Genomic DNA, 25451 nt, shown 5'->3' with positions numbered 1-25451 from the left:
GGTAAGGGCTCAAGGTCCAGTGTCTACTTTTCTTGCTGTTGTTGTTTAATAATTTATTTAAATTTATTTTATATGCATTGGTGTGAAGGTGTTAGATCCCCTGGAACTGGAGCTACAGTTGTGAGCTGCCATGTGGGTGCTGGGAATTGAACCCGAGTCCTCTGGAAGAGCAGCCAGTGCTCTTAACTGCTGAGCCATCTCTTCAGCCCCACTCACCTTGTGTTTTGTTTTTTTTTTTTTAAGACAGGGTTTCTCACTGGCCTGGAGCTCAACTATCTGGCTAGGCTGCCTGGCCCATGAGTCCCATCAACGCTCCCATCGCCATCTCTGGGATTACAAGCACATACCACCAGGCCTGTCTTTTTATACAGATGCTTGGGATTCAGACTCAGGCAGGTCCTCATGTTTACATGGCAGGCACTGTACCAATGAAGTCATCTTCCCATTTTTTCATCCCATGCCCCCTGGTAAGAACACAAAATAAATTCAACCAATCAGCATTTATCATCTAGCAATCGCCAGGGTAGAGGTCTGAGCAAGTACTAGGGATGTAGGGTTGTAGGGGTGTAGGGAGCCTCAGATCCCTCCCTAGGATGCTACAGTCACGTGAGGAACCCTCTTCTCCTCCTAAATCTGCCTTTGTAACCTGTAATAACAAGGTCAAACGAAGCCAGGGATGCTCTTTTGGAAATAAGGAGGAGAAAAGGACTTTTAAAAAGCTCATTCAATTATCGCAGCACTGAGCTTAACCAAACCTTAGATGATCGGAAAAGCCTGGTGAAGAGAGCATGTACTTGAAAAAAGAGAAAAAGAAATCATGAAATGCCACTCAGGCCTCCAAGTAGATGAGGGACAGTGAAAGGTGGACAATGTCTCCCTGATTTCCCACCTCTCCCCCAAGAAATGGTCCCTGCATCGGGGCCCAGGTAGCCAGAGAGAGTCTCTGACTTCAGACTTCACCTGGGACTCAAGCAAAATCCCTGCACTTCCCAGCAATGAAAGACACCTCCCCTCTGCTTGGCAAGCCACTGCCAGCTCTCTGAAGCACCCTCGCACCTTCACGCGCACAGCATGCAGGCCACAGCACCCCGCCACACAATTAGAGTTTGGACATCAGTTCTGTGCACATCCTCACCCTCTGTCTCCAGAGAAGGTTTACATGTTTCCTCTTCCCTCGTGTCTACAGAAAGCAAGCCCGCTGGATGGCATGGGACTGCAATTCCCACACTTAGAAGAAGGTGAAGGAAGGAGACTCAAGAGTTCCCGGGCTAGCCTGGGCTATAGAAAAAGGGGGAGAAGGAAGGATGGAAAGGAGGGAGGGAGGGAGGGAAAGAGAAAAGGGCAAAAGAAGGAAGGAAGGGTGAAAAGGAAGAAAAGAGGGAAAGGAAGTGGGGGAGGGGAGAGAAAGGGAAGTGTCTGTCTTAGGGTTTCTATTGCTGTGAAGAGACATCATAACCACGACAACTCTTACAAAGGAAAACATTTCACTGGGGTGGCTTCCATTTTCAGAGGTTCAGTCCATTATCGTCATGGTGGAACATGGTGGCGTGCAGGCAGACCTGGTGCTGGAGAAGGAGCTGAGAGTGCTACATCTTGACCAACAGGCAACAGGAAGGGTCTGACTCACTGAGCGTGGCTTGAGCATATATGAGACCTCAAAGCCCGCCTCCACAGTGACACCCTTCCTCCAGCAAGGCCACACCTCCTAATAGTGCCACTCCTTCGGAGGTCATGTTCTTTCAAACCACCACAGGAAGGGAGGCAGGAAGCAAAGGAGAGAAAGAAGGAAAAAAAATGGAATGGGGGAAGTGAGAAGGAGGGAGAGAAAAAGAAGGGAGGAGGGAAGGAGGGATGGAAAGAAGGGAAGGAAGGAAGGACTTAAGATAGAGAAAAATCATTGATAATGTGTCCTTTCCTTGGTGACTGGCAGGTGGGCCTGCCTACCCTCTCCACCCTTGTCTGTGGGAGGTTGCCTATCACATTTCCATGAGTTAAGCTCACCACAACACAACCCAGGTGTGGCATACGCTGTTTCCCTGCGAGCTCGGTAGGACCATCTCTGTCACAAAGTGGCCGTGGTAGCCTCCCAGGGTCATGGGTCTGCAGCCATGGCAATGACGTCAACAGAACTCTACAGCAAATAGCTGGACCTATGGGAACGGTTCTGGTAACATACGCTCTCAGAGACAGGAGGGGGGTCTTCGAACCTCACAGGACCTTCCTCTGGCTGTCTCAAGATTCCGGGAGCCAGTCCCTCCTGCCTCAGCCATACACTTAGAAGTGCTATATGCTAAGAGCTAAGAGGCTGACCCTTGACTTGCCCATGCTCCTGTAAGTAACGGCATCCCCTGAAACACATCCATTTCACCCAGTTTATCTTTCTATGGTCCTCTGGCACCCTCTCTATTTAGGGTGATTAGACATTTTCTTTACCAGAGAAGGCTATGCAACACCAGGATGCCTTAGTCTTCGCTGAAGCAGGAATCATTTTGTGGCCCTAACTGTTGTCCCCCAGCTCCAGGCTATCCTGGGAGCCTTGGGTCTCCAGACTACATATGCCACCATATCCTACTGATCTAGCAGAGGAAGTCACAGGAGGGAGGTGGGGGGAGAGTGAAAGGTTGGCCCAGGACCTCAGTGTCTCCTCCTCCTCCCCTCCCCCTCCTCCTCTTCTTTCTCCTCCTCTTCCTTCTCTTCCTCTTCTTCTCGCTCTCTCCCTCTCCCTCTTTCTCTCCCCTTCCCCCCTTCCTATCCCTGCCCCCACCCCATGTGATATGTTTCCAAGAGGACGCATTTGGAGACCAGAGATCAATGTTGTGTCTTTTTCTTAATTACTTCTCCACCTTTTAAGATTTATTTTCTATTTTAAACTCTGGGTATTTGTACATGCATATCTCTGTAGGTTTATGCACATGTGAGTATTAATGCCTGGGGAGTCCAGAAGATTCCCTGGATCTGGGGTTACAGGAAGTTGTGAGCGGCTTATATGGGTACTAGGAACAGAACTCAGATCTTCTGTAAGAGCAGTACATACCCTTAACCCCTGAGCTCTCTCTCTAGCTCACCCCACCTCGCCTTTGAGACAGGGTCTCTCACTGAACCTGAAACTCACTCTTTGGCTTGCATCCAGCGAGCAGCCAGGATCCACCTGTTTCTGCCTCCTCAGCTCTGGAGTTATAGCCATGCACCACGATCCAAGACGCCTTCCTACATAGCTGCTGGGGATTCAAACTCAAGTCTTCACACTTGAGCAGCAAGCCTTTTAGCCATATCCTCAACCCCTCAGTGCCCTTTGATAACTGCTAATGCCAACCTCACTGTAGCCTTTAGACAGGAAAAGGGCTGCTCTGCCCCATATTAGAGAAAATAGCAACAGCAACGTCAGAGCCATGACCCCCGGGGAGTGGAGTGGCAGCCATTGAGGGACCCCTGGGCTGGTACCCTCTTTCAATGTCTAACAATTCCATGAAGGCTTCCTCGGGCCAGGTAAGATCACCTTTTTCTTTTGGTTCTTCTACTCCTACCTCTTCTTGTGATTATTAATTTCTGGGCTAGTTCAACTTTCCAATTTCTATGCAGCTGATCCCATGTGTTAAATGCCATCTGTTTGGAACATCTAGTGTGGTTTTTTGTTTTCCTGACTGGACAAGAATTTTTTTTCCTTGGAAATCCCAAATTGGAATGTTCTAATAGTCACGATTAAGCCTCAGTCAGAACGTTCTGGCACAAAGTACACATTTTGGAGTATGTTAACATTTACCAATTAAATGAAATTATAAGAGAGTAAAAAAAAAATGATCTGAGATCATTCCTCACTTTGGAGGCTGCTGGCACAAGCCTGTGTTATCTATTTATCATTTAGGATACCAAATTTATAGGCATCAAGAAAGAAAAATATTCCCAGCCTAATTTTAAATCTGATGCATTCAAGACACACACAAAAAAAATAAGAGGCAACAGAGAAATTTGAGAAGAATTGGCCTGAATGCCACCACAGCTGAGGAAGACGATCGATATCATGTGTACACAATCGTCGTGATTATTATTGAGCTATGTTTAGTGTGTTGGGTCAACGTTAGCACATTGTATTGATATTTGGGAAGTTGAACAGTTGTAAGGGAATTTGGGGGGACTGGACTCATCTCTTAGTATAGTTCACATGGGGTCTATACTCAGATATAGATAGGTAGAAAGAAAGAAAGAAAGATAGATAGATAGATAGATAGATAGATAGATAGATAGATAGATAGATAGGCAGACAGATAAATAGACAGATAAATCATAGATATACACATATAAAATCAGTCACTCTGAAAACAGAAGAGTATGGGAGCCATCCTGGAGAAACTTCTCTAAGGCAATGTCTGTGGAGGCCTCTGGCATCTTCTCCCTACACACTGAGGAGAATGAATGAGACTATTTGTCATTACTGTAACAAAGTACCTAAGGTTGGTAGCTTTTTACAGAAGAGATTCAGCACGTGGTTTTGGAATCTAAAATGTCCAAGCCTGGGTGATCTCAGTAGTAACCCAGCCCAAAGGCAAACAGGTAAGGTGACTGGAAATATGAGGGAGCTGATGAGAAACCAGAGATCACAATGTTGACTAGGATATCAGCATGAGAGGTGGGGCCAGAGATCACAATGCTGCATAGGACATCAGAGTGAGGGGTAGGGCCAGATTCATTCTATAACAATCCCCTCATGAAAACTATGCTGGGTCATCTCCATTGGCAATTTGGCCAGACCGGCCCCACCCTCATATGCTCCCCATATGGAAACATGTCTTCACACGCATGCATACTACACACATAAAAATGGAAGTTAAAAAAAACCAGTCGCAATGGAGGCAAATGTATAAGACAAGAAACACACAGGGATGTCACAGGTTCTGCTCATGGGGACTGACCTACTCAGGGTTAGAGAGGAGCCTCCAGATGCAGATGGGGATGCTGGGAACTAGAGGAGGATGCATGTTGCTGAGGTGATAGGAAAACCCTGCTGCTGACACACAAATCCGAGGATCCCAAGCAAAGCAGGAAATGGAAGACAGGGCAATTCCGGTCAGTGAGATAAAATATTCCTGGTCAGACAGGAGAGGGAAGCTGGGGTTCATTATGACAATCTGTGTCTCACAGGGAAGGAGAGGGGTCACTACAAGGCTAATCTGGGTCCTGTCCCAGTGAGGTGCCCTTGAAAGAGATCCTTCAACTATATGAGGGACCTAATGGATCATTGGTCAATCAAAACAGCGAATAAAACATGGGGGGGGGGGTGATTGGAGAACAATTAGATCGACCTTTCTAAAAGACAGACCCTCCATGCCATTTTAGAGGAAAAAATCCAACTCCACAATCTGTCTTAAAGGCTCTTTCTAAACCGCTGGCAGGAAATTACCCTTCACCACATCTCCTTCCAGCTCCTAGCTGACGAAAATAGTTCCAGACACACAGAAGAAGCACTCTCGACGCCCGGAAGAGGCTAGCTTCGCGCAATCTGGCCTCAGCGAGTTCTGCCAGCTTGGGGGGTCTCCACCCTTGGCCCCCAGTAAACGCCTGACAATCTACCAATACCCTACACAGATGTGTTTGCTGGGAAACATCCCAGAGATCAGTGTCTCGGAAACACTTTCTTCTCCATCCGCCAAGCAGAGAAGGGCGCCATCTTCACTTACAGCAGCCAGCCCCCTGTGTAGACATTTTATTTTTCTCCCGGAAGACTGTCTCCCACTCTGTAAGAGTCAGGCATCGCTCCACAAGAGACAAATGTCCCCCTCCATGAGGGATGTAAGTCTCTCACCATTATACATTTAGTCTACCTAATACAGGGCTGGTTCACAGTAAGTTTTTCAATCTTATTTATCTATTGTTATTGTTAGTGTGTTTGTACATGTGTGTTCGAGTGCAAGCGTGTGTGTGTGTGTGTGTGTGTGTGTGTGTGTGTGTGTGTGTGTGTGTGTGTGGTGGGGTTACACATGCCACAGCATGTGTGTGGAGGCCAGAGGACGACTCTGGGGAGTTGTTTCTCTCTTTCCCTTGTTAAATGGGCTCCGGGGATCGAACTCAGATTGAAAAGCTTATGCCTCAAGCACTTTACCCCACTGACCCATCTCTCTGGCCCCAGCAAATTTTGAGTAACATGAATTATGCCCAGGGATGGAGGTTCACACCTGTAATCCAACCACTCGGAAGGCTAAACCAGGAGGATCGTGAGTTCAAGGTCAGCCTGGGATAGAAAGGAAGCCCCCAAAAAGAAGGGGTGGATCTGCTTCCATATTAACAAGAGAGCTTAGCACCCTGGCATAAATGAGAAATTTGTGAATCGCACCCCTGGGAAGTGGTGCTAATCCAGGCATATCTATAGCCTTGCAAGCTACCCAGGACACAGGGCTGTGCTGTTGGCGGGGAGAACACTGAGATGCCGCAGGGTGTGGCTCAGTGGTGCAGCGCTTGCCTTGTGCGGCCAGTGTGAGGCCCCAGCACCACCAAGGAGGAGAAGAGGAGGGGGAAGGGGAAGGACAGGGGAGGGGGAAGGGGAAGGAGAAGAAGAAAAGCGGGAGGAGGAAGAGGAAGAAAAAGGGAAATGAGGAGGAAGAGGGGGAGAGAAGAGGAGGAAGAAGGGATGGAGAAGAGGAAAGAAGAGGGAAAAGCGGAGGAGGTGGAAGAGGAGGAGGAAGAGGAGGAAGGGGAGGAGGGAGAGGAGGAGGAAGGAGAGGAGGAGGAAGGAGAGGAGGAGGAAGGGGAGGAGGAGGAAGATAGGAGGAGGAGGAAGGGGAGGAGGAGGAAGGGGAGGAGGAGGAAGAGGAGAAACAAAAAGAGCAGAAATGAGAGAAGGAGGGATGAGGTAGGGTGGGCATTTGGAAGGGAGGAGGAGGAGGATGTCAGCCTCTGTCCTTCCCCTCTGCTGAGCCACAGGTCCTGAAGTTGTGCCGACGGACATGGCCACATCCACCCAAATGCAGGGACCAATGCTCGGTCCACCCCCTCTATCTACCCTGCTCAAGTCACTAGTGTAAAGGGAAAATCGTGTATTTAAAGGTTGGTGCGCGTTCAAGTTATTATAAATGTCTACATAGATGTTATTTATGAAGTGGAAAGTGTAATCCATTTATGTTTCTTATACAGTAAATATTTCTAAGCATAAATTATTTGGACATCGTGTATATATTTATTTATGTAGAAATCGCAGAGCCTGGGGAGAGGGGCTCAGTCAGCAAAGTTGTTTGCCATGCAAGTTTGAAAATTTTGATCCTCGGGACCCACAAAACGAAAGCTGGGCACGGTAGCAAGCGCCTGTCATCCCAGTGCTGGGAGGTGGAGACGGAGGGATCACTGAGGCAAATTGACAAGCCCTCCCAGTGAGAGAGACCCTTTCTGAAAGGAAAAAAAAAATGTGATGGCTCCTGGGGAAGGCCACCTGTGGTTGACCTCTGGCTTCCATATGTGATGCACACGCGCACGCGCACACACACACACACCCACACACACACACACACACACACACACACGTAAATTTTAAAAAAGAAATGATAAACCATCAATGCACATTCAACAAAAAAGCATTCCAGAACAAACATGGCCGTGCACAGCTGTATTCCAGCAGCACTTGGGAGCAGGAAAATCGGGAGTTCAAGACCAGCCTCAGTTCCATGGAGAGTTCTAGGCCAATCTGAGGTAGATGAGACTCTGTCTGGGAAAAAAAAAAATCCTTCCCCTAAATAAAATGGAAAAGAAAAAAAAAAGGGGGGGGGGTGCTCCAAGAGAGCACAGCTGCGCAGGACCGCGGAATGTGTGCGTGTGTTCAAGGGACAGGCCGTCGCTTCAGACAGCACCACGGTAAAGCGTCCACCTTCAGACTGCCCCACAAGAGTAAAAAGCTGTTTGCCTCATCTTATGAATGACATCATAGGGAAGGCTGTGTGTGCCCTTATTGTCCCTGGACATGTGTATGAACAAATTCTATGAAAGCAAGGCAAAGTCTGTGATCAGCCATCACGACTACAGGGATCTGTGGAGGTGGCTTTGGAAGATGTCTCCACAGAGGGTTGCTGCTTTCCTTGTGTTGAGACAGAGAGCTTTCCCTACCGGAAATCCCCGTGCGTCTGGCGTCAGCATCCTGATTCTTAAGTTCAAGGTTCCAAATGATTAGCAGAAATAACATACTGGGGGTGTGTCCCCAACCATCTCCCATCCCTCTCTACAGTTACACACTCGACTTCCTCCTTCCATCTACTCCATTCCCTGGGCTAGTGGGGCATGGCACCCCATGGAAGGGCCTGGCACCCCCTAAAGCTTGAACTGGGGCCATAAAGGATAAAGACGTCATTCATAAAATTTGTTCCCACAGCATAGGAGCTCCCTGGTGGAGATGTGAACCTTCCTCAGAAGGCTCCAAAGACAAACCAAAGTACAATTACACCCAAGTTCATCTTGGGGGGGGACCACCAAGTTTATTGGGTTTACTTACAAAGCATGGGTGAATGAGGAGTTACTGACAGGAACCCGGGTGACCCCAAAGTAACCCCACCAGAAAGTCTTCACCTAGCATCAAGGATGGCGTCCCTGTAGGCACACAGGTGAAGCCCTCTTCCTCTAGTCCTCTTCAGCCAATGAACTGTAGCCCTCTTCCCTAAGACCCTACCCCCGCCCCCCACAAGCACTTAAGACAGACTGCATGCAAATGACTGAAAGAAATGGCTGGATCTCGGGTGAGGGTCCAGTGCTCCCCACCCCGTCTCTGAGGGACTGTCACAAGTCCCCAGGCTTACTCCCGGCAGACACTTAGAAGCAGGCACAGCTGATCTCATGAAGCTGGCGGCTCTACGGCTCAGAAGAAAGCATCTTGCAACAGATGCTCCCTCGAAATCTAGGCACAGAGGGGTGATTACAGGGATGCTAGGCTGCTGTGGTGCTTTCTGGGTAACACAAAATCCAAGAAAGGCCAGGAGGTACCCCCAAAGTACCCTGAAGGGATAAATGACTTGTAAATGTCTTGACACTTTACTCCATCTGCGAAAACTTTGGGTCCAACACAGCTCTGCAGGCAGCCTGCCTCTTGGAATAGAAACGCCCACCACCACCACCACCACCACCACCCCCGACACAGTGCTCCGGATAATATATGAATGTCCTTTACCTAAATCAGGCTGCTGTCACCCAGCAAGGCCATCTTCTGATGCTCCAAGGCTTGATAGCCTTTTATCTCAGCCTGAGAAGATGCCAAAGTCAACAATAATGCCATCGCCACTGGCCTCCAAGAAAACACATCTGTCAGGGAGTCCGTGGTGTGGACACAAGCTGAGGCTCAGAAAGAGTTTGTCTGATGCATGTCCACAGCCCTAGTATCCTGAATCCATACCCAGAAAACCCACCATGAAGACAGAGCTACGAAATTACTGGGAGATTGGAAAAACAAAATAACAACATCACCAAAAACAACAACTAAACAACAATAACGAAAACAGGGGCTGGAGAGATGGCTCAGCAGCTAAGAGCATTGGCTACTCTTGCAGAGAGGACTCGGGTTCAATTCGCAATACCCACATGGCAGCTCACAACCATCCATAAATACAGCCCCAGAGGATCCAATGTTTTCCTCTGGCCTCCATGCACACTAGGCATGCAGTACCCGTACATACACAAGGCAAAACACTCATGCACATAAACAAAATTAAATCTTTAAAATAAGAAAAAAAGAAAGGAAGAAAAAAAAAAAGAAAGCTATCTAAGCATGAGCTTATGAGACTCCATAGTTCTTGCCTTCAGATACCTGGCTTGGCTTCCTTCCGTGATGGACTGTGACCTGGAAGCATAAGATGGAATACTCCCCCCAAGTAGCTTTTGGTCATGTTGCTGGTCACAGCAACAGAATGAAACTACCACCGTCTCCAAAGCAGAGGTGGAGCTCTTGGAAGTAATTAGATCATGAGGACTCTCACCTTTCTAGAAGAAGAGGAAGGAGGTCAACAGGGGGCATGCATTTGAAATTTATACTTTTGTTTTTCACTCTCTCTGTTTCCAGGACACCACGAGGTGAGCAGCTTTATTTCCCTGGATGATCCATACCCTGATGTTCTCTGCCTCACCACAGCCTAAAAGAAGCAATCTACCACAAAATGAGCCCTTCGAATCGTGAGCCAAAACCACTCATCCTTTATATTGTTTTTCTTAGGGGACCAGCCAGCACGATGGCTCAGAGGGTCAAAGTGCCTGCCACACAAGCCTAACAACCTGAGTTCATTCCCCAGAAATCACATTTAAAAACCTGAGTGTGATAGTGTGCACTTGTAATCCCAGAGCCCGTGAAGCAAAGACAAGTGGATCTCCGGGGCTCACTGAGCAGCCAGCCTAGCCTACTTGAAGAGCTCCAGGCCAGTGAGCGACACTGTCTCAAAGGTGGAAGGCACCTGAGGAATGACACAACGACACCCAAGGTTGACCTCTTGTCTCCACACGGACATGATGCACCTGGGTGAACATCTCCCCACTCACCTTCACCTCCCAATTGTTGCATCCAGGAGAAATGAAAAGTGGGAGCTAAGGCCGGAGCAATAGAAGAGAGTTCTGTAATCCTACAGCCAAAGTCAAGCAAGAGGCAGACACTCGCCTAGCATAGTAATGTCCAGAAATTATGGCAGCAGGAAGTCATGAATCTTCTCTGCAGATCATTGCAATCTGTGAGTAGGAGATGAACTCCTGTGCTGTGAGGTGACTGATTTGTCATTTAATCGGGTTGGAGATGAGCTTAGGAAACAGAAAGAAACAGAAACTTCTGCCCAGAGTGGAGGGCACCCTTTACTTCTCTGACATGTAGGCCCCAAGGCTCCCTGGCTCCCAGCAGTGGTAAAATAGATGAAGAAATTAAGAGTGACGAGGGGTGGGATAGCCCAGGTAAGAAAATGACTCCAACCTGAGAAAGAAGGGAAGCAGACGGAGTGGAAGAAAATGAACAAGAGCTGGAGAAAGAGGTCACTTGGTAAAGCGCTTGCCTGGAGAGCCCAAAGATCCGAGTTCAATTCCCAGAACCTATGCTTAAAAGGAAAACCAGGCATGCTGGTGTGTGCTGGAAATTCCAGCATTAGGGAGGTGGAGACAGGAGGATCCCTGAAGTGCGTAGACCAGCTAGCCTATGTAGGGAGTTCCAAGTCAGTGAGAGACTCTCAAAAAGCAAGGTGGGTCTCGTGAGAAGGCTCAGCTGGTAAAGGTGCCAGCTGATGACCTGAGTTCCTTCCCCAGGACGCACATGGTGGAAGAAGAGACTAATTACTAATTGCTTCAAGCTGTCTTCTGGCCTCCACGTGTGGTGGGAAATGCATACCCACAGCGCGCACACACACACACACATACATATGCACCTGCACACATACGTATACACATAGAAGAAATTGAGAAAACAGGGTCCAACTGGGAGACCTGGCTGGGTGTGGTGTGGACCAACTTGAAATCAAAGCGAGCGTGAGGCTCTGCCTGTGACCCTCAGAAGATCAGGCCTGATACGAACAAACTTCTCTCCACCCCAGAGAGGACGCTGTCGACAGACCAAAGGAATAATTCCATTCCAAGTCTATCTTGATGAACTAGTGAATTTAGTAGGGTTACTTACAGGGGCGCAAGGGGGTGACCCACAAACAGCTGCATCATTAGCATGGGTGATAAAGTCTCCAAACTGCACAGATAGGGGCCCCACGTGACTCAATCTTCTACCCCCTGTGGAACCAAGCATGCTCCAAGAGCACACGCAGCTGGGACAGAATTACCTGCAGCTGGTGTGAGAGGGCAGGAGGGAGAGCTGGATGAAAGGTGAGGTGAGGGTCTGATGATCACCCCCCCAACACCTTTGTGTTGGTTTTTGTGATCTTGACACAGGCTAGAGTCATTTGGAAAGAGAGACCCTCGGCTGAGAAAATATCGCCATCAGGATGACACTGTGGGCCGTGTCATCCCTGGGCAGGTGGTCATGGGTTGTATGAGAAAGCAAACTGTTTTCAAAGGCTTGGTGTTTTGTCCCAGGCACCCCAAACACTACTAGGGTCCGTTATATAAGAGTGAGTGAATCCCTGGGGGAGAACGTCCCCACAACCAAGAGATTCTAAAACCTAGAGCTAAAGGTGGAGACTTGGAGGGTTTGCTGCTGGTTCAAACATTTACAATATAAGGCACCCAAAAACAAGAAAAAGAAAAAATCACCTGGGGAGTACAGTGCACTTTGAGAGCAGAGAGGATGGGTATCTTGTGGGCTAGGAAGGCTTCCTGGAGGAGGTGGTATTGATGTTTTTTTGAGTCCTGAAGATCAAGAAGTTAATAAGCACGTCCCTGAACCGCCTCCCACCTCCAGTACTAGGGAACAACTTCAGGTTCCCCTGGAACCCAAGAAAAGGACACGATTGCGGAGCCGCACCCTGTCATTGGAGACAGCCTGTCACCCCCGAGTCCCCACAGCTCTCAGGCCCCCTCACCTGAGTTCCTGGAGTGTGCCTTGGAGCTGCTTCCAAAGGGACTCTAATCTGACTGCTGCGGCTGCGAAGATGGATTAGCCACACAGCCACAGCCAGATCTTCCACAGTGGCCTGGCTCGGTCCTCGCAACCCACTGCAAGTGTGCGGGACCCTGGCTGCGGTGCCCGCTCCAACTGCGGGGGCCGAGGAAGTGTGCCCGAGCTCTCTGGAGCCAGGCCAAGCCCTGCTGACCTACCAGGCACATGGAGGTGGAGCTCAGGGATCCTGGCAAAAATCTCCGATGTCTCATTAACTCCCAACAAGCCACAGAAGCAACTGGCTGAGGACAGCTAAGAGCCCAAGGCCAGGATCCGCTCTAGACTGCTGGGGCCTCATTGCGTTCCCTCCGGTTCTTATAGTCTGGTCCTGGTTAAACTGATGTGTTAAACATCAGTTGTAGCTGGGTGCCCTGCCCAATCCCCAACCCACGAGCAATACACCTTAGGTAGGCTGGAGTCCTTTACTGAGACTTCACTTCACTTTTCCTAAACTTTTAAAAAATTTAATTAAAATTCACACCGCAAAACAATTCTTTCCTTTTAGAATTCATTTTTATTTATTTACTTGCCTTTTTTGGATTTTGTTTGTTCATTTGTTTTATTTTTGTTTGGTTTTTTTGTTTGTTTGTTTGTTTTGGTTTTTTGGTTTTGGTTTTGGTGTTTCAAGACAGGGGTTTTCTTTGTAGCCTTGGCTGTCCTGGAACTCGCTCTGTAGACCAGGCTGGCTTTGAACTCACAGAGATCTGCCTGCCTCTGCCTCCTGAGTACTGAGATTAAAGGCAAGCACCACCACCTCCCAGCTTGCTTTGTTAATTTTTGTAATGGTACTGGGAGTTGAACCCATGACAAGATTTCCACCACTGAGCCACGACCCCTCCAGGCCCTCACTGGACAATTCTAGGCCGTGCCTTGAACTCATCACAGGTCCCACGCTTGAACATGTCCCCCAGACCACCATCTGGTTCTGAAAGGTAAAGCCATGTGTCTTGCCTTAGTTTTCAACTAGAATGTAGGTCCCTGCACCCCAAACATTCTACCTTTCCGCTTGAACCAAGCCTGCTCCGTGTATGCTGGATGTTGGCCAGCTTGTGGCCAGCTCATCCTTCAATAGATTTGTACATAGAAATATTAGTGAGGAGACTGCTCACGTACCTGGTCTCACTTTGATATTCCCTGCTGCAGAGAAGGCCTCCTGCCTGTTCCCATCTGCCAAGCCAGAGCTCACACTGGCCTCCAGCAAATCCCATATGCCTATGCTAATGTGAGTCAGCAACCTGTCCCTAAGGCCAGTGCCATCAGTCAGAGCCATCAAAAGTCCCAAAGAACTCATGTGACTGTGAAATGTCCCCCACAGGCTCAGGTGTTTGAACTCTTCGTTCCCAGCAGATGGCACTGTTTGGGGAGGTTGTGGAACCTTTAGGGGGTGGAGTCTTGCTAGAGGAAGTGGCTCACTGGAGGTGGGCCTTGAGTGGCTCCACTTCCTGTTCGAACTGTACTCCTGACTGTGGCTATAGCATGGCAAGCTGCCTTCTGTACCAGGATGGATTGCATCCATCAGTAAGCTGTTCCTTCCCTTATTGGAAATTTTGATGAAGCAACCAGTAACTAGTACACATTCCGAAGGTTAATAACACAGTTTTTGTATGAGTTCAGAATAAACGTACAACTAAGACATATTTTTTTAACTTTAAAGTTGCATTTATTTATTGTGTATATAACACAGTTTTTTGTATGAGTTTAGAAAGAATGTACAACAAAAACATGATTTTTTTAACTTTAAAGTTGCATTTATTTATTATGTATGTATGTGTATGTATATATACACGATCCCACACATGACACAGTATGCATATGGAGGATCACAGGACAACTTTACGGGAGTGACTTCTCTCCTGCTACCATGTGGACCCTGGAATCAAACTCAGGTCAGGCTTTATCCACTGAGCCATCTCACCGGCCCGTATTTAAGTTATTCATGACAGGAACAAAAAACTGGGTAAAGAGATTTCACAAGTTATAACTGTCAAGCACAGTGGCCCACACCTTTAATCTCTGCACTCGGAGAGCAGAGGCAAGTGTATCTCTGTGAGTTTAAGGCCAGCCTGGTCTACATAAATAAGTTCCAGGCCAGCCAGGGCACCCTGTCCCAAAAAAATTTCTTTTTAAGTTATAAATGCCAGGCATGGTGGGTGGCACATGCCTCTAACCCCAGTTCTTAGGAAGTTGAGGCTGTTGAATGGTGACAGATTTAAGGACAGCAAGGCCTACATATCAAGACTATATCTTAAAAAAAAAAATTATAACGAAAGCTGTTGCCAGATATTTGCTCACACTTGTGAACCCCAAGATTGTAATAATTAAATAAAATTAACCACAGGTTGAGAGGCAGAGCAGGTAACCAGTGACTGGAAGTAACCATAGAGTGTGAGGGGAAGCTGGGAGTTCAGAGAAAGAGAGGCACAGGATGTAGAAGGGAGGAATATCCGGTTTGGAGGAATTTTGTATTCAGACAGAATGGGAGAGGGTGTTTTTCTGAGACTATGGCCAAGGAGGGAAGTCATTGGCTTCTTTCTCTGCCTCTCTAAGCTAGCAGGTTTTAGGATGGAGATTTAGTTAACATTTGTGTCCCTACAGGGAGACAGCTGAGAGCCAGGGCTCTCCAGGCCATGGACACAGCAGCCAGGCGGTGGCTGTGGAGACACGGTCAGCAGCTGAGGCAGCGGTAGGATCGGGTGTAGCCACTGAGCAGCAGAGATAAAAAAAAAAAAAAAAAAAAAAACATAAAGCTGATTCAAAAAACTATTTCAGGGGCTGGAGAGATGGCTCAGCGGTGAAGAGAGCTTGCTGCTCTTCCACAGGACTCAAGTTCGATTCCCAGTACCCTTACCAAGCAGCTCACAACCTCCTGTAACTCCAGCTGCAGGGGCTCTAACACCCTTCACAGGCACCTGAACACATGTGCTCATACACATATATAAAAATAAATTTTTTTTTTTAAGTATTTGAGCTGGGGATAGTGGTGTATATCTATAATCCCAGCACTGGGAGACTGGGACAAAAGATGATGATTGAAGGCCAGCCTGAGCTACATAGGGTGACTCAGTTTAAAAAAAAAATACTTAGCTATTAAGAGCCTGTCTCAAAAAGGAAGCAGTTGAGGAAGACACCTTTGCTCCCAACACACGTGATCATAGAGAGTACACCACACACATACCCAAAAAGCCTTTGAAGAATGTAGTTCTAAGTTTTTTGGGGAAAAAAAAGAACAAAGCTGTTAAGATAAATACTGAGCAATTTAGTGACCTTTTAAGACATTCTAAGGCCATAATAATGGGAGTTATCGTTTCTACCAGCCAAAAGTCAATCCTAGCTCCACCAAGGAAAAGAATTACCAAGTTAACATGTGAACCTTGGAAGGGGGCAGGGCTTGTTCAACAGCACCCCATGTAACATCGGAGGGTGCCCTTCCTTTGCCTTATTCTTGTAGCTTGGATTTTATGTCCCTTAACTCCATGGATTGGTTGAGAAGCTAAGATCTAGAGAAAACGCCTCCAAGACATGAATCTGCAGTGTTTAGCATCCTGAAGCCATAACCCTCCTCGCCCTATAGGGATAGTGCCTATGTATGGGGCAAGAGTTTAAAAGCTACCTAAGGGGTTGGGGTTGTGTAGACTAGCTGGAGATTGCTTGCCTACCATGAATGAAGCCCTGAGTTCAATCCCCTATACTGCTAAACAGGCATGGTAGCATCCCAGCATTCCAGAGCCTAAGGCAGGAAGATCAGAAGTTCAAAGTCATCATTGGCTACATAGTAAACTCAAGGCCAGTCTAGACTATGAGTCCCTGTTTCAAGAGCGGATGGTAAATGAGTTGTTGAGCACTTTTCCAGCCCCTCTCTTGACACTTCTACAAATGTGTATGGCATTCTGACCTGAAAAGTCTCTTGAACACACTGGTTTCTTTTATCCTTAACTTTGACCAAGCTACATTATTCCCTAATCCTGAAATACCCACCCCGAAATGGTCATTTTTATTAACCCTTGATTTACATCATGGCATACACACACATACACACACACACACACACACACACACACACACACACACACACACACACACCAAGGAATATTTTCTTCCTTGGTTCTCTCCAATCTGGGGACTCAAACATCTGTACAATGTCTGTTGATGGTTAATCTTGAATGTCAACTTGATTGGCTTGAGAAACACCTGGGAGATTTGTTGAGCACACCTCAAATGTGTGTCCGTGAGGGTATTATGAAAGATGACTAAATCCTGGGAGCTCTAGTTTGCCTAATCAATGGCTTCTTCCCTTAATAGATTCATAATATGGTGGCATTTGGGACAGGTGGTAAAAGGAGGAGGTGAGGCTAATTGGAGGGAGTAGGTTACTGGGGACATGTCCTCAGGGCTATATTTTGTCCAGGTCCCTTCCTGTCTCTTTCTGATTCCTGGCTGAAATGACGTGAACTGCTTTTCTCTGAAAAGTCCTCCCCACCATGACAGACTGAATCTTCTGAAACACAAATACATAATTCTTGCCTTTGAGCTGTTTATGCCCAGTATTTTGCCACAGCCATGAGAAAAGTAACAAAATATCCATTGTTGCAATTAATGCCATATAACCAATGGCAAAGTTTCCATGTGCACCAAGCTTTGTTCTAAATCATTTATTGGTATTACCCAACTTAAGCCTTTCAACAAAGTTAAATATAGACAACTCCATCCTGGGTTGTTTTTGTTTTGTTTTGTTTTGTTTTGTCATTTAAAAAAAAAAGTAAGATTCTGGAAAAATGGAGTGATTCTCCAAAGTTCACATGACTGGAAAGTGGTCAAATCAGAATTCAAATTAAAATATCTCTCTCCTCCCCTCCCCTCATTTTCTCCCTCAAAACCCCCTCTTCTCATCCCAGGTTGCCTGGCCTTGAACTTGCTATGTAGCCAAAGATGATTTTGAACTCCAGATCCTCCTGCCTCTACCTCCCGAACTAATGTTACAGTTCATGTAATGTTCCAGGCATGTGCCACCATGCCTGGTTTATCTGGTCCTGGGGCTGGCAGCCAGGGCTTCATGCCTGCCACACAAGTACTCTACCAATGGAGATATATCCCCAACTCCTAACATAGTTCCTCCACTATATTATATATCAGGAAAAAAAATCAAATCAATACTTCCAAATAACACAATCAAAATAATCAATAGTGAGCGTATACAGTGACTTTCATTAGCATGTCCCTAAGCCGTAATGTGTTGAACAATTCTTCACAAGTTTTAGTAAACTCATGAAAGTGTATGTGAGTTCTTAGTAAAGTGTATCTTCATATATTTTACCCAGTTTGATTGAGGTTTCTTGCTGAGATTTAAAAGTTCTTTATAGAGGCTAGACAGATGGCCCACTGGATAACAAACACTTGCTGCTTTTACAAAGGACCCAAGTTCAGCTCCCAGGACCCAGTGGTTCACAAACACCTGTAACTCCAGCTCCAAGGGGTCTGATGCCTTCTTCTGGTCTCCATGGGCACCTGCACACACACATGTACAAACTCCCACATACACTTGTAATTTTCAAAACACTTAAAATGTCTTTCTATTCTGAATGAAAAGGTTTTGTTGCTATTGTTTTGTTTTGTTGGCAGTCTCATATAGCCCTTGCTGTGGGATATCTTTCTGTACGCTGTGAATATTTGTTGCTCTGATTGGTTGATAAATAGAGCTGCGTTGACCTGTGGCAGGGCAGCTTAGAGACAAGTGGGAAATCCAAGGGGAGAGACAGGAAAGAGAAGGGCAGAGATGAGAGAGATGCCAGCAGCATGTAATGGGACAAAGGTAAAGCCACAGAACATGTGGTAACACATAGATTAATAGATATGGGTTAATTTAAGATGAAAGAGTTAGATAGAAAGAAGCCTGCCCTAAGCAATACAATCGGTAATTAATATAAGCCTCTGAGTGATTATTTTATAAGTGGCTGAGGGACTGTGGGGCTGGGCAGGACCAGAGAAACTTATGGCTACACAGGCTGGCTTTTAAACTTGCTGTATAGCCAAGAATGACCTTGAGTTCCTGATTCTCCTGCCCCCACACCCAGAGTGTTGGGATGTTGGGTGTGTGCCACTGTACCTAGCAAGATCCAAAAGTTCTATAACATATGCTTTGTGAATATTTTCTCCTCAAAATGACATTCCCATACTTTGCCTTTTCCTTCTCTCAACAGTATTTTGTAGACAGATGAAATTTTCATCTGGGTGGACTCTGATTTATTTGTTTACCTTCTATTTTCCTCTACCCTAGAGTGCTTTTCTTTCCACAGCGCTCTGCACCAGCTTTGATAGATTCCTTGAGCAAAGGCATTTTATGGCATATGCCCCCCTTGTCCAGAGTATCCAAGACCATCTGAAACCTGGATGAAGCTGGTTCCCATTGGAAGACATCAAGGATGCTGTAACAGAGCAGTTATGTGGAGATGACTGACAGCTCCTGGAAATTCCTGGGTGACTTCATGTGACAAATTGCAGCCCATGGGCCAGGAAAAGTGGCATGAGTCACGTCTTCATTAAGACCTCTTGAGGTTCTCAGAGACAGTGAATGACCACATCACACCTCAGCCTGAACCTGCTGGCATTCTAGGGACATGCCTGTTCAAACCTCGAAGCTTTCAGATGGTATCAGCTTACAGCTTTCAGATGGTATCATCCTACAGCATCCCACGGCAGCATCCCAGGCTGCTCTTCTAGTGTCTGTGCCTTCCAGTTACTTTGCTTATAACTGTAACAAAGTCACTGACCAGAACAACTTAAGGAAAGGTTTACTGCGGCTCATGGACCCAGGGCACAGTCCATCACGGCGGGGAAAACACAGTGACAGGAATGGGAAGACGTGGCATCCACAGTCAGGAGGCAGAGAGAGATGCATGCTGGTGCTCAGCTCACTTTCTCCTTTTCATTCAATCTTGTGCTGCCCACATTGGTGGTGGGTCTTGCCACCTGAATGCCGTCATTTAAAAACTCCTTCAGAGATTTGTCTCCAGGGTGAATCTACCTTCGCGTTGATCGAGTTGACGCGATCAACAGGAACCAAACTATTCATTCATTCCACACAAGAGTGCTAAACACCTACCAGAGGCCAGGAGCTGTCTAGGGTGCTGGAGGTAGAGAAAGTTAGCAAGTCAGAAAGGGGCTTCCGGCCGTTGTTACGTTCTGTTGTGGGCAAGAGAACAACCTGGAAGTGCATGCATAAGTGTGAGGTTATAGGTGGGGGCTGGAGGAAGGGCTAAGCAGATAGAAGTGCTTGCAGCACAAGCCTAAAGACCTGAGTTCAAGTCCGGGGGGGGGGGGGTGTCACAGTGAAAGGCGAGAACCGACTCCACAGAGTTGTCTTCTGACCTTCATAAGCACACCATGGCTGACCCCCGTATGCTCACACACATGTTCACACACATGCACACACAAATGCACACACGTGAACACACATGCATGCACACACCCACATGCTGAGAGAGAGGAAGAAAGAACAGTTGGGATAAATGCTATAGGGAAAAGTTGATGGTCGGGTGTGGCACACACCTGTAACCAAAGTGTAACCAGCTTTCCGGGACCTGCAGCCCCCAAAATCATGACATGGAGACTTATTATTAATTATGAATGCTCGGCCTTAGCTTAGGCTTGTTTCTAGCTTGCTTTTTTTTTTTTTAACTTAAATTAACCCATTTCTATTCATCTATGTACTGTTCATCCTGCTTTCCTGCTTCCTCTGTGTCTGACTGGCTGGCTGGCCCCTGGCTGTCTGTCTGGCTCCCTTTTTCTCTCTGCCTGCCAGCCCCCACTACCCCTCCTCTGCATAGCTATTGGCCAGTCAGCTTTTTATTAAACCAATCAGGTGCTTTAGGCAGGCAAGATGAAACAGCAACACATCTTTACATAGTTAAATGCAGCATAAACAAAAGCAACACACCCTTACATAGTTAAAACAATTTCTCTATTCCACAACATCGCAGCACTTGAAGGATGGAGGCAAGAGGACCAGAGGTTCAAATCCACCCTGGCTATAGGAGAACCTGTCTCAAAGAACCAAAAGAACAAAAGAAAGGGGGGTCATGTCCTTAGAGTGTGTGTGAAAAGGCTCTGAGGGCTGAGATGGGAGTGGTGAGGTTATCATGGGAGCCAAGAACATGTCAGACTGAAGCCACCAGAACAAGGTAGACAAGCTGATGTTGCTGGAGACCATAGTTTTCTCCTTCTCACTGTATTTCCCCAAATGTCCTCTCCTACTCTCCTTCTGTTTCTGAGACAGTTTCATGTTGCCCAGGTTGGCCTTGAGCTCACCTATAGCTGAAGATGACCTTGAACTCCTGACCTTGCCTCTCCAGAGTGATGGGGTGGCAGGTGCGTACATCAGGCCCATACTCTGCCTTTTTATCCCTTCAAATGTTTCTTATAGAAAGATAAGGTTTTTATTTTGATGACCATCAATGAAATGGAATTAAAAACACCAGAAACATGCCCACATTTATATAGACAATTAAATTTCGACGAAGGGAAAAAAAATCAATAGAAAGAAGTGGGGCTGGGATTTTCAATAAATAATATATTATCTTAATTATCAAAGCTTTATAGTACGTCTGGAAAGAAATAATTTTCCAACTTCAGTTTTTCATTTCCAATATGGATGTCTTTTATTTCTTTTTATTATCTTATTACACGGACCAGAACTTCTGGTAAAATATTGAATAAGAGAGCTGGAGAGGAGGCTTAGCATTCAAGAAGGCTTGCTGCTCTTGCAGAGGATCTGAGTCCACTTTTCAGCACCCATAACTCTAGTTCCAGGGGATCTGATGCCTCCTTTGACACATGTGACAGGCAGGCAGGCAGGCAGACACACACACACACACACACACACACACACACACACACATTCATGTAAGGAATAAATTACACATTCATGAAAGTAAAATACAAAACAAAATTTTAAAGTGCCCGCTTTCTTCTTCCAAATTTTGGACGGACGCATAAATGCATCTCCCAGGTTAAAGGCATTATCTTTTATTCTGAGCTTTCAGAGAGTATTTTTCGGGAATCATGGAAAATTTTGAGCTATGTTTATTAAGGTTAAGGGCTAGGAAGAGGGAGCGGTGGATCAAGCGTTTGCCTCAAAGGTGTGAGGACATGAGTTCCATCAGTAGCACCCACGTTAAGCCAGGGCCAGGAGCACGTGTCTACAACCCCAGCAGTCCTATGCAAGGGAGGTGGAGACAGGAGACCCTCTTGAAGCCCCTGTGGAGTGCACAGCACATCAGCAAAGGAGCCCTGTCCCACACACGGGGGAAGGCAGGGCCCAACACCTGAGGTTGTCCTTGGATCGCCACACCCATACCACAGTGCACAAATACACACACACACACACAATGCCTTCACCATGAGCACGTGGACACCTGTATGACACACTTGAGGAAGCTGACTTAGGTCTAGATTCCCTGATTCCCTAGTGTGAGGCAGAGTCAAGAAAGATGATATTGTATTTCAGATCTGAAGCTGGTGTTTTGAACGGCTGGTTTGTGATGTGCTTTATATGTGAGCCTGTGCATGTGTGTGTATGGTGGACAGAGGTCAGTTCTGGTCATATTGTGTCTCCCAATATATTTTTTTTTTTTTTTAAAGATTTATTTTATTTATTACGTATATGGCATGTATGACTGTAGGCCAGAAGAGGGCACCAGATCTCATTACAGATGGTTGTGAGCCACCATGTGGTTGCTGGGAATTGAACTCAGGACCTCTGGAAGAGCAGTCAGTGCTCTTAACCTCTGAGCCATCTCTCCAGCCCTCCCAATATATTTTGCACCCTAATAAACTTATCTGGGGGCAGAGAACAGAACAGCCACTAGATACAGAGGCCAGAAAATGGTGGCACTCACACCTTTAATCCTAGCATTCTGGAGGCAGAGATCCATCCAGCAGCCACACTGGAAACAGCCAGACATGGTGACACACACATTTAATCCCAGGATGTGATGGCAGGAAGCAGAAAGGTATATAAGGTGTGAGGACCAGGAACTAGAGTTATGTTAAGCTTTTAGGCTTTTAGCAGCAGTTCAGCTGAGATCCATTTGGATGAGGACTCAGAGGCTTCCAGTCTGAGGAAACAGGATCAGCTGAAGAATTGGTGAGGTGAGGTGGCTGTGGCTTGCTCTGCTTCTATGATCTTCCAGCATTCACCCCAATACCTAGCTTCGGGTTTGATTTTATTAAGATCTTTTAAGATGTGCGCTACACACCTTTAATCCCAGCACTTGGGAGGCAGAGACAGGCGGATCTCTGTGAGTTCGAGGCCAGCCTGGGCTACAGAGTGAGTTACTGAGCTACAGAGAAACCCTGTCTTGAAAAACAAACAAACAAACAAACAAAGATTCGTGCTACAGTCAGTCTTGGGTGACATTCTTCAAGAGCTCTCCATCTTGTTTCTGAGACAGGATCTCTCACTGGCCACAAGCTTGCTGATCAGGTTAAGCTGACTGGCTGGTAAGTCCTAAGGATCCACCTATCTCCACCCCCTCGGCACTAGGATTACAGGTGTGTACCACCACATTGGTTTTTACATGTTTTTACATGAGTTTTACATGGACCGAGCTATTACCTGAGTTCCCGTGGTGCTGCTTTGAAAGTTGTGGCACCTATTAGAGGTGGGACTTGACTGGCAGGGGGCGGTCTCTGAAGGTGGGCCTTCCGGTTCCTCTCCTCGGCTTCTTGGTCAGCCATGATGTGAATACCTTCTGCCTCATGCTCCCACCACATGGAGACACTTCCACTGCCGTGCCTTTCTGTAATACACGTGTATTGGTAAACTGCCACGTGTTGTTTGAACACGCTGAGACACTGGCTCTGGAAGTGGGACTGTGCGCGTGCATGTACCCTGCCATTTCAGACCCAAGCATGTTTGTCTCAAAGGGTCCTCCCAGGTCTGGGAATAGGCTGGCCTCCCAAACTCTGTGACAGGGAGGGAAGAGAAGAACAAAACCGCCCGAGAGTAAAAACACCGTGTCCTTGAGAGCAGCTGGGAGGTGAACCATGTCCAACGGAGGTCACTAGTGTTCACCACATGACATAAAAATGCCTGCATTGGGAATTCAGCCATGAGGAGCCCCACACAGATACACGCACACACACTCCAGAGTGAATACATGCGTGCACACAAATAAATAATTTAAAATTGAAAAATTTAAAAAAGCAGGTGTGGTAGTGCACACCTGTAATCCCAGCACTCAGGAAATGCCGTTAGGGAGATCAGAAGTTCAAGGTCATTCTCAGCTACATAGCAAGTTCAGGCCCAGCCTGGGGTACATGCCCCTCCCCCTTTTAACAAGGAAAAAAAAAGCATCCCCTCTTCTTTACCAAAAAGTATCATGAGAGCTTTTCCAAATTCAAGACACACTTGCTCAGCGCCTGTCGTCAGGGGTCTCCTGACACGATCACATCTGTAAATATTCTCAGCAGTAAGGGAGCAGAGGGCGGGGCTTCCTATTTTTTTCCTCATGTCTTCTTTATGAGATTTTTCTCAGGGCTTAAGTCTGATGCCCTTAGAGACATGCAGGATTAGCCCGGGACAGTCAAATCTCTGAGAAGACTCGCCCTCTCTCAGAGTCACCGAGCCCCTTGGTGCTGACTCACCTGCTGCAGAACTAAAGGCAGCTTTCTGTCTGTCGGGGACCCGAGGAAGTGTCTTAAAAAACACCCTTTCCAGATGTCTCCAAAACTGGAGGGGGTGGAGCCATGGCGCAGTTGGTAAAGTGTTTGGCTTGCGAGTGTGAGTATCTGAGTTCAATCCCAAGAACCCACAAGGATACTCGGAGCATGAGCTGGTGGGGTGGCTCAGCAAGTGAAGGGGCTTGCTGCTAAGTCTGATGACCTGACATTGTGGAAGGAGAAAATAGACCTCTACAAGCACGCTGTGGGTGCACGCGCGCGCGTGCAAACACGCGCTTGCGCGCGCGCGTGCACACGCACACATACACACACACACACAAAATAGATAGGTAGATAGATAGATAGATAGATAGATAGATAGATAGATAGATAGACAGATAAACGTAATTTTAAAAAGCAGAATGTACTGACACATACGATTCCAGTGCTGACCAGACAGAGATAGGCAGATACCTGGAGCTCATGGGCAGCCAGCCTATTTAAAAGTGAGTTCCAGGTCCCAGTGAGAGGAACTCTGAAAAATAAATAAAAGGTGGACAGTGCCTGAGGAACAACACCTCAGGCTGATCTCTGGCCTCTACATGCATGTACACATATACCTATACATACATGGGGGGGGCTGACCCCACTTTTCCCCCCAGGGTACTCTTGAACAGGGAGAAATGAGGAATATGTAGATAGAAGTATAGAGGACAGAGACAGAAACATAGAATAGCCTCAGGAGAGCTGGGTCAAAACCCACCGGCCCCTTCTGTCTCTTCTAAAGGGCTTTTAAAAGAATGCCAAGGGGTGGGGCAAAAGCCCTCTCCCCAGCACAGCCAAGTGTAGACCATCCCAAACACCCGGTAACCACACAAGTGGTCAAGCCATCCCCTAATGCAACCCGGCTGTGTACAGCAAGCTCTGACCTCCCTTAGGAAGCTTTTGTGGGCTCCCACATACACGTGACTGCACACACACACACACACACACACACACACACACACACACACACACACTATGAGCATGTGCACTCACAAAAAGGCAAGAAGGAAGGTTGTGAGGGGAGGGAACATTCAATGCATGCTCCAGCACCAGCCTTCACATACACAGGAATGCAAAAGAAGGCGTTATCATGTGTTGGAGTGCTGGTCCCACTGCAGCCCGACTCCAGAGCCCTAGGACGAGGCCGCAGCTGGTTGTATGTAAATTCCTTCATGGTAGAATCTGAACCCAGAGCCTTGTTTAGTGGTTCCCCCTTCAAGGG

General features: G+C 47.0%; 1 protein-coding gene across 2 annotated transcripts in view; it reads right to left on the bottom strand.

The window, feature by feature from the left end:
• LOC128121113 (S-adenosyl-L-methionine-dependent tRNA 4-demethylwyosine synthase TYW1) overlaps positions 1–25451 on the bottom strand; it is a 168880-nt gene that overhangs the window by 35561 nt on the left and 107868 nt on the right. Inside the window, exons 16-17 of one of the 2 annotated variants that reach the window (XM_052755578.1) lie at positions 23139–23322; positions 15765–19650 (exon numbers count right to left, since the gene is read on the bottom strand). The exons of the other annotated variant lie outside the window; for it this stretch is intronic. Of the exons in view, the coding sequence (XP_052611538.1) occupies positions 23179–23322 (144 nt within the window). The 3' untranslated portion in view covers positions 15765–19650; positions 23139–23178. Of the gene's footprint in view, positions 1–15764; positions 19651–23138; positions 23323–25451 lie in introns of those variants that run through there. 2 annotated transcript variants of the gene reach the window in all.

Source organism: Peromyscus californicus, unplaced genomic scaffold (genome assembly GCF_007827085.1).
Source record: "Peromyscus californicus insignis strain IS unplaced genomic scaffold, ASM782708v3 Scaffold_2__1_contigs__length_46816999, whole genome shotgun sequence".
NCBI lineage: Eukaryota > Metazoa > Chordata > Mammalia > Rodentia > Cricetidae > Peromyscus > Peromyscus californicus.
This window is presented reverse-complemented; position numbering and strand designations above follow the sequence as displayed.